The following is a 9,927-nucleotide window of genomic DNA, read 5'->3' on the forward strand; positions in this document are numbered from 1 at the left end:
GAGTTTTGCTTTACAGACACAAAAATAGTAGCTATGGAAAAGAAAATGATGACCTAGGACTATGAATCGCCAATGACCAAAGGAAAAAAAGAAATAAAAGTGCTATACCTAATCTCGATTCTCAGTTTGTGGTGTATCTTTCAATCTTCTATTACCAATAAAAAGGTATAGTAACCGCTGTTGGAAGCGTTTGGGTCCTTCCTTAAATTGAGTAACGACTTATTGTGGTTTCAGTTTTTTTTTTTTTCCGCGAACGAACACGGCGTTTCTTCATTAATGCGAGCGTCGTATTGGTGTAAGGTTTTTGTGGGAGTTTAATTTAATAAATAAAATATTGGAAAACAATAGAAAGAAAATTGAAAAAAAAGGAGAAAATAGATAAATACTCTTTCTGATCTACATTTCTATATTTAGTAACAATTCAACTTTATGAAATGATTTCTAACTACACAAATTTCTATGGTTTATTTTAGATCACAAGATTCAAAAGTCTTTATTTATTTCTCAAACTTCGTGCCAAGTCAAACACCTCCGTATCAAATGGGACGGAGGGAGTGAAAGAATATAACATAAAAATTACACATGAAAGTATAAAAACAGAAAAATCCAACGAAAAGTGTTACCTAGTTCTCTGGAAAGAGTACTGCAAGGGAAAGAGAAGTTAGCATTCATCTTATTGAAAAAAGTCTTCTAGCTTGCCTTGCTATTCATATTTTTGTTCAAACCAACAATGGCCCTACAGCCTGAAAAAATCATCAAATTGTATGCTTCAAAAGGAAATAAAATGAACTTAAAGTATGAATTATTCGTCATTGTTAGGTATTTAAAGACGATTAGCAAGATCAAAATTATTAAAGAAAACGAAGAAGAAGAAGAATGAATTACCTGTCATTGTTAAATCAGTAACACAAAACAAAAAATGCTTTCACAAAGTATATCATATACAATAAGCAAAAAATGTCCAGAAGTTGATCATATGACGACAAAATAGAAATTATGAAATAAGAAATCATCAGAGAGTTATATAATGAATCACAAAAAACAAAAAGGTAGATGTGTTAGAAGATGAAAAGTCTTGAAAAGAAACAAATGGGGTGCGTCTAGTTTAATTTATTTATCTCCTACTCTAACATCATCAGTGGTCTAAAAAGTTGAGTAGTTTCCAAGAGAATGGAAGAAAAATGGAGAATTTAACCAAGACAAGGAGAAAGACGATCACACAATTAGCCATTAATTGTTGATGAAAAGTTGTAACGATTAATTATTACGGAATGTAAAAGGTAGTAACGTTTGTAACAGCCCTTTTAGGATTGTTTCTTTCATCACTGCGTGTATTATATAAAATTATTGACCAGAAAAATGAGTAAAAAAGTAAAAAAAAAAAAAAAAAAAAAAGGAGAAAAAAGATAAATGCAAATGGAGGTCATAGAGAGGTGCCACATCACCTTGTTTATGTATAGCTTTAGATTATATATAGATATAGATTTGTCATATCTTAAAACTTATTCACACGTTCATCTAAAAACATATATATTTTTTTAAAATACCTTTTATTTCAAGAAAAAAATCAAATTACATAATTATATTTGTGCAATCAAACATGACACCGAAACTTATACTGTAATTATAATATATACTCCTAACTTCCACAGTCTCAATTTAAGTGTCTTAGTTTCCTTTTTGGTCTGTCCAAAAAAGAGTATCTCTTTCTATATTTAGTAAGTTTTTCAATTTCAACATTCTACATGACAAGTTTAAGATTACAAGATTTAAAGGAATATACATATCTTTAATGTAAGACCACAAGATTCAAAATGTCTCCTTTTATTTTTTAAACTCTGTGTCTAGTCAAACTAAGACACTTAAATTGAAAATGAGGAGTAGCAAATAAAAAAGTAATTATAATTTTTCTACATTGTGTAATCTATATATAATATAAAGCTAGGCATAGAGGAAGTGATGTGACACCTCTCTTTGGCCACGAATAGTATTTATCTTTTTTTCTCAAATTTTTGAAGTTTTCTTTCATTTTTTCTCAATTTTTTAATTTTAAAAATTCATCTTCATAACTCATACCTCTTTATTTTTCATAATTCCAATTAATATTAATAATCCATAACCCCCAAACCTCTCATGTCCATAACCCCCAATTATTTAGTATACAAATTTATGACACCTTAAAATCACACCAACTCTTATTCAAATAAATTTATTTTGCGCCATCTTGGTTATCCTATATTTTTTTTAATGGAATAGCCACTACGGTAGAGGGTATTTGTTTGGGTGTTTGATATGAATGAAGGAATTCTTTAGAGAATGATTTCAATTTTTCTCTAAGTTTCTCTTTTTATTTGTTAGGAATTTGATTATCTTATGTAGTATTCTCTATATGCTCATCTACTTAGTTAATTTTTTTTTTTTTTTTTTGATGAGGTTAACTTATGTGTCTCCAGATCAGGGTGTTTTCGAAAGTGGAAGCAAGAAAAGAAAGTCAACATATACGTGCATGCTGCTTAAAGAAGTACGTATACATTTTTCTATAATCATGTGGATTAACTTTTAATAAGCCTAATGATAGAACATGAGAATATAAAATTAGTTTGTAATTTTCAAACTACAGTTTAATTTATACAAAAGTAATTATTTATTGATATGTAAAATTGGCAGACTTCAAGTTTTTCATTTTTTGTTACTGATAAAAGTCATCAAGTTTTTCAGATTTTCATAGATCTTTGTTGTTAATAAAAGTCATCAACTCTTTGAGCTTACTACTTAAAAAATGCGGAAATATTAAGTTGCAATAAAATAATTTAGTGAAGTTGTTTGTCTCTCTCTCTATTCACTTTCTTCTCCAATAGAGAAATTGTTGTTCTTATAGACCTTGATTCATCATTCCTTGATTCATCATTCACTTTTTTCATCATTTAGCGAGGAATGAACTTTTAGTGTTGGCATCCATTTTTTTTTTCTTGATTTAAAACATGGCAAAGGATGTTGGTAAATATTTTTTTCTTAGTTTAATGCATGACAAGGAATATTAATACATGAGCAAATGGTAAGAGAAATTAGCCAAAAGAAAGTAATTTTTAGAATGTTGCATAAGATTATTAAGAGGCGGAGGAGAATTGATTCGGTTATTCAAGAAAGGATGACAACTTCTAAAGGGTATGAAAAAGAAAAAGCAAAAAAAAAAAAAAGTACTTTGCAATGTGCCTTATGACCCTCCTTATGATTTAGAGGCAATGTGCCGCCAGGCCATTGATCGCAGCCACGGTGAAGTTTTTGATTTCAGTTTGGAGTACTTTGCTTCTCATCAGATGCTTGAGTACATAGCACTGAGGTATTTTTGGCAAAAACCATAGGATAAAAGTTTTATCACATTTTCCTCACTTTTCTGGCTATCTAAACCTAGTGTCAGGGTTATCTCGTGCTCCTAAAAACACCCTGAATTTATACCACATAAGTACCTTTTTGACAATCGCAAAAAAATGAGAGTGTAGTCCACTCGTGGATGATGTGGCAAAACGATGAATTAAATCAGGACACGTGGCATTTGGAATAAAAAAAAATCATTAAAAATTGAATTGTGAATAAAAAATAAAAATACCTTTTTTTCTACACCCCCACCCATCTATCCAGCCATCCCCCATTCTTTTTCTCCATTCCATTTGATCCATTCACTGGAAACGGTGGAGTTTCACGGGAAACAATGGGCTAGCCCCAAACTCATATATACCAAATCTCTTCATCCCGCTAACTTCACACAATTCGAACTCAAAAATCCCCATTCGTAACCGCAAAGGAAATTAGAAATCCAACCATGGTACAATTAGAAACAACGGAAATCTATTTTGATATTTTTGTTCTTCTTGTGTCGTGGGTTATTTAAGGTTTGAGTGCTTTGACAATTTCAAAGAAAATAACTTCAGAGTCATACTAATATTGCTGGAAAAAATGGATTTTCGCCGGAAAACTTTTGGACCCAATTCGATTTTTATTTTTCTGATGAACTTCTCTTCTGCGGCCTTAATGGAAATTTTTACCAGTCAACTCTTTCGATTTTTTCTATTTTGGCTGGCCAACTTTGTTTAGTTGGTGCTCCATTTGCCTTAATTTATTCTGAATAAAAGGATGAATACGCTTCCCGTTTATTGTACCAAAATATAAAATGCATAGCAGTTCATTAGTTAACATTTTCCGTTGAAGGTAACGACGGGATGATGGTTGGGAGAAGATGGAAAGGGGTGTGACGTGGGGCAGTGGAGAGGGGATTTGGCCGGTGAAGAATTGGGGAAGACAAGGGGATTTCCCCCCTTTTTTTTTTAAATTCAGATTTTGGCTTTTTTTATTTATTGATATGTCATTTTTTGATTGGCCCATAAATATATAAATGCCCTTCACGCGCCTAGTTTGAGTGCAGCGCAGACGAGGTGCCATGTAGGCAAAAGGTGCTTATGTGGTACAAATCCAGAGTAGTTTAGATGTCAAATTGGATCAAGTTTGGATATATGTGGAAAAGTTTAGGGGGCTGTCTATGACTTTTGCCTTTTTTTTTTTTTTTTTTTTTGGTTGATCTGTTTAGAAAATTTTATTTTTTCCTGGGAGGGTTTTAGTATGGTTACCCAATGAAAGCCCACAATGTTAGATACCACTATCTTGGAAGGTAGAAAGACTATTTCCGGAAGACCCTTGGTTCAAGAGAAAGCTCGACAAAAAAAAAAAAAAAAAAAGAAAAAAAAAAAAGAAAGGTTAGATACGGACAAGTAGATCAAAGCAGTATTAAAAGTAAAATAACGAGAGTGAAAAAGACATGATAAAGCAAGCCTGAAAAAATAGGCAGTAGCTGCCACAAATAAATAAGGTCTCGGGGTGAATATACACAGAAATTAATTTAATTAGTGAGCCTTTGGACATAAAAAATGTGAAACTGAATAAAAAGTAGATTTTGGTAAAAAAAAAAAAAAAAAGTTGAAAATTGGAGTTGTTTGGACATGAATACAAATAGGAAAAGTGTTGAATTTTTGTGAGTGATATGAGTGAAAAATGTGAAAGCACATATTTGGTGTTTCGAACACCGGAAAACTGTAACAATTCTATGTCCAGACATGATTCTGGAATAAAACTCCAGAAAAACATTGAGAATTATTCATGGCCAAACGGACCCTTAATATTACAATGTCAGTATCAAGATCTTTTACACTATTTATGCTGTTTGGGATCATAATTTATAATTCTTTTTTCCCCATTTCTTGTTTTTGCATATTTTTTGTATGTGCATTTAGCAAAATTTTCAGTCATTATGTGCTTGAAGTACATCTACGTCGGGGGTGAACGTGTCTTAACGTCTTTAGAGTGTTTGAGTTCTTTCACTTGACTCTCTCTCTTTTTTTTTTTTTTTTTTTTTGGATAACCGTGGTGTCCGGGGCAGCTTGCACGCACCTCGAGACTCTCTTAGGGTGTAGGTTTTGATCATTGGCGAAGATAATCGATCAATGACACCACTTGGCCTAAGGTGGTGCCCTCCATGTTTCCACCTGAGGCAAGAGTCTAAACAATGTCACAATGTGACCCTTAGTGTGAAAAATGAGAGAAGATCGGTGACTAGTCTATGAGATAGCTAGCGACCAACCTCTACCTCATCTCAACGAGCAAAGAACCATTACAAACCCGTTTTTAACTCAATTGATACAAAACACCCATGCTTTAGCACCTGGTGCAATGGCTCGTGGTGCAATAGCAAGCACCAGTTTAACTTGGGGGTAATGTTCTTTTTCAAGTTCCTATTTTTCAGACTGCAATGAAAGAGAAAAGAGGCCTCTATTTTCTTTCTGAATTCGTTAATGTGGTGGTTTTGTACTCTTTTGTTAATGTTGCCTATAAAATCCCACTCTCCCCCAACAGGAAACAAAATAATAAAATACCAAAAACAGAACCGTTTCTTGGCTATGCAGAGGTAGTATATTGCCTTTCCATTTTTTTTTAAAGCAAGGTAGAAAATTGTTTTATCCTGCGGTAGACTTGTACTAATCTTCTGTTTTGGGCATTGTGTTTGGTAATTTTTCATCAGTCTGCCATTAATTCATTTATGCTTTTGTTCACCAGATCAGGAAAACTGAAAAGACTTAGTGTTGCGTGTAGCTACCGTAGGTTATGTAAAGGCTTGGATGCAGCAGCTCGTAAGCTACCACTGTTAGAAGAGCTAAGTTTGACACACACTACTATCACACCAAAAGCCATTGAAGCTCTTGGTGGCTCATGCCTGAAGTTGAAGTCGTTTGAATTGAATAACTCATTCAAGGAGGATTTTAGTGATGACTCTGATGACTAAAATAACTCATTCAAGCGAGCTTGGTGACACGTCTGATGATGACTATAGCGAGCTTGGTGACACGTCTGATGATGACTATAGCGAGTTTGGTGACACGTCTGATGGTGACTCTGGTTTTTTAGAAGATATAGGTATCCTGTTTCTTGGATTAGCCTCATTTATGATGTTGCGGGCTTTTTTTGGTCATTGGATTGTGAATAATGCTCCAGGTGTCCGCTGATCGAATTTTATCAAGTGTGTTAATATTGCTTTATTGGAATGACTTGGCTGAACTTCAAATACCCTGTCCAAGTTTATTTCATTTGAAGAACTAACAAACTCCTCTGGATTTTCAACCCCTCAGAAATTAGATTGAGGGGATATATAAAGGTTTTTGAAGTTTACTGTCTTTTCATCTTTTAACAGTAGCACAAATGCTTTCTCTAGGGAAAAAAAAAGATCAATGAGATCCACCAGATTAATGGATCTTTAAATAAACAAAGCAGGATAATGCATAAGGACCCCCCAATCTTGTCTCGGTTTTGATGTTACATACCTTTATGTTGCAGGGGCCGTTATATACCTCAAACTTGTTCTAAGTGGAACTAATAACCCTTCTTAGGAGACAACAAAATTTATATTAGGTGGTTTATAATATGCACTTGACGTGTGCAGTTAACCATTGGTTTTTCATTTTCTTCTCTTCTTACTTTATATCCATGCTTTTCTATGATTTGTATAGATTATGTAAATATTTTGTAATCTCTTATTTAGGTTAGAATATTTTGTAATATTTTGTACTCTCCTATTTTGAGTAGGATATTTTTGTATATTAACCAATTCAAGGAATGAAAGGAAGCTACGGAAAATATTCTTTCATGGTATCAGATTGCCTTTTGATATTATTCATAGTGATTTATGGACTTCTCCTGTCTTAAGTTCCATGGATCATCGATATTATGTTCTTTTCTTGGATGATTTCTCGAAATATTTGTGGACTTTTCCCTTAGCTAGGAAATCATGTCTTTGCTAAGTTTTTAGAATTTCGGGCCCATGTCCGAACGCATTTTGAACGAGAAATAAAAAATGTCCAATGTGATAATAGGAAAGAATATGAAAATAATGATTTTTGGCGTCTTTGTGAGTCGAATGGGATGTCTTTCGTCTTTCTTGTCCTTGTACGTCCTCGCAAAATGGGAAGGCCGAAAGGAAAATTCGGTCATCAATAATGTCGCGTGCGCACTCTTTCTCGTCCCACGCTTTCTCCCGCCTCTTCCTGGCAGATCATGCATTGCAAATGGCAACTTACACAATTAATATTTTACACAAGTTATTGAACCATAAATCTCCCCTCCATGCTTTATATCATAAGGAACCGAGCGTACTGGAAAGACCTTCGGGTGCTTTGGGTGTTTGTGCTACCCTCTTTCCGTCAACTACGATTCATAAGTTGCAGGCCCGGTCTACACCTTGTGTATTTTTGGGGTACCCATCGAACCATAGAGGCTACAAATGCTATGACTTATCATCACGTAAGATCATCCTTAGTCATGTTGTTTTCGATGAGACTCGGTTTCACTTTGCTACCTTGTCTACTCCTCCACCCATACAGGATTTTTAGATGAAGGGATCTCTCCTTATATTTTTCATCACCTCCAACAACCGGCACCTCCCCCCATCGCTTTCTCCTTCGCTCACGGCAGCAGCCTCTTTGCTCCCCTCCATTGCCTCCCCGTCCACAGTGTTCTTGTCCCGCGGTGAGGCAGCGACCCAGGACCGACCGGCCCCCCCCGTCCGCTTGCTCCCTGCCCGGCCACCTATCCCCACTCCCCCGTCCCACCATGGTCACCGCAGCGTCAACGGGGTATTGTCAAGCCTAAACGTACGTTTTAACCATACCACGGTTGTGAAATCTCCTCTGCCTCGTAACCCGTTAGTCGCTCTTCGGTGACCCGAATTGGAAAATGGCTATGAATGATGAATTTGATGCTCTTGTTAGGAATAAGACGTGGGATTTGTTGACTTTCAATTTTGTCCTCCTTTTAAAATTTATTTCTTGGGCTTTTAAATTAATTAAATTTAAATATTTTATTTTACTACTATTTTTACTTGCTATTGTATCATTACTTTCATCTTCACTATTTTCTATCAACATTACTTTCATTACTTTATCACAAATTTTAAATGATTCGTCATCGTTTCATTTTCGGATTTTGTACTCGTTGAAATTAATTATACTTTATTAAATCTTTACTTTATACATAATAATCATTATTTGTCTTCAAATGATATATAGTGTACTAGTTGTTAAAATTGGAAGCCAAAAATAATTAATATGGAAGATGATTTTCGACCAAATTAATGGCCCAAACAACAAACATAATATGCCCAAAACACATAAGCCCAACAATTCAACACATCGAAGCCCGGCCCATATCCTCGGTGATTCGGATCAGCCCAAACCCACGTTATCCTCCAATCTTACCGGTCCTATTTCTTTTAACAAAAACCTAATCCTCATTTCTCTCCTTTCTCTCTCCTCCTCTCCGCCCGACCTCTCTCTTCCTTTCTCCTTGCTCTCTCGCGGCTACTGCTCTCCGTTTTAGCGGGCTCCTGCGCGGCCGTAGCGAGAAAAGAACGATTCCATTTCGGTATCCGGCAAACATCCCTTTCACCTCTTTCTATTTTCGAACAAAGGGTTGGTTCACTTTCAACAATGGCGGATATTGGCCACCCCCGATTTCGTCGTAACGTCTCCTTCTCTCTTGACAACATGGTCAACGAAGGGCCAAAAAATACCTCCGAAATTTACGAAAAAGGAGATCAAACTTTAAGGTCGGTGCGAAATTCAAACGGATATATCATTTGAAATCCCGCAAAACATGGTAGAAACCTAGCTCTCACTCTATAAATACTCACAAGAACACCATGAAAAGCGAGTTCGATCGGTCACTACCTAAAAAATCCCGCCGAATACTTATACTTTCAATCACTACTATCCGGATACCCATCTTAATATCGAACGGTTCTACTCATCGTTACTTTATGTCGGAGTCTAAATTCGTGACGTCGACGTCCCACTTCACCGCACCCGAAGAAGGTCGGTCTTGATTTATCCTCTTCCTCTTCGATTCGATTCGTAGATAGCTTTGTTGTATGTGCGTAATGTTGTTTCTTAATCTCGGCTTAGTTGTATTTTTTATTTTCCATGTGTTTGCAATTATATGAATAGTGGGTTTAATTTGTATGTTGAGTCTAATTGAACCGTTCGATGTATGAAGTGTGAAGTCGCTTGTTTATCGTTTTACAAATTCGTGCTAAAGTTGTCGGGGCTTAGGGATAAAATTAGGATGCTCAAAATATAGACATAAGATGGCCGAGTGTTGGATTTATTTGAGAAGAACGGATAATTTCCCCTTTCGTTTTATGTTTTGTTTCTATGTGGATTCGTTGTTAAAGTTTCCATATCGTTTGATGGCTTGCGGCCAATTACTAATTTAACTTGAGTAAATGTTGCTTAATCTAAACGATCTTCCTCGGCTTTCCGAATCGTTGTACGGTGTTTGGAATAGAGGTATTAAGGTGTTTCTCCGCCTTGGAAGTCTGTCTCGAAAATGATT

At 35.3% G+C, this 9,927-nt stretch overlaps 1 protein-coding gene across 1 annotated transcript; it reads left to right on the forward strand.

The window, feature by feature from the left end:
• Window positions 1–3,231: 3,231 nt before the first annotated feature.
• LOC132030459 (putative F-box/LRR-repeat protein 23) lies at window positions 3,232–6,328 on the forward strand. Its single transcript, XM_059420106.1, has 2 exons — window positions 3,232–3,340; window positions 6,103–6,328. Exons 1-2 carry the CDS (start codon window positions 3,243–3,245, stop codon window positions 6,326–6,328), a joined length of 324 nt encoding a protein of 107 aa, XP_059276089.1. The 5' UTR covers window positions 3,232–3,242.
• The last annotated feature ends 3,599 nt before the right edge of the window (window positions 6,329–9,927 follow it).

The sequence above is a fragment of the Lycium ferocissimum genome, chromosome 1 (assembly GCF_029784015.1).
Source record: "Lycium ferocissimum isolate CSIRO_LF1 chromosome 1, AGI_CSIRO_Lferr_CH_V1, whole genome shotgun sequence".
NCBI lineage: Eukaryota > Viridiplantae > Streptophyta > Magnoliopsida > Solanales > Solanaceae > Lycium > Lycium ferocissimum.

What these genes read in the sequence shown, in the direction of transcription:
- LOC132030459 (XM_059420106.1), top strand. Translation starts at nt 3,243, where the DNA reads ATGTGCCGCCAGGCCATTGATCGCAGCCACGGTGAAGTTTTTGATTTC. An exon ending in CTTGAGTACATAGCACTGAG is followed by an intron (nt 3,341 to 6,102) that starts GTATTTTTGGCA and finishes TTTGTTCACCAG; the next exon opens with ATCAGGAAAACTGAAAAGAC.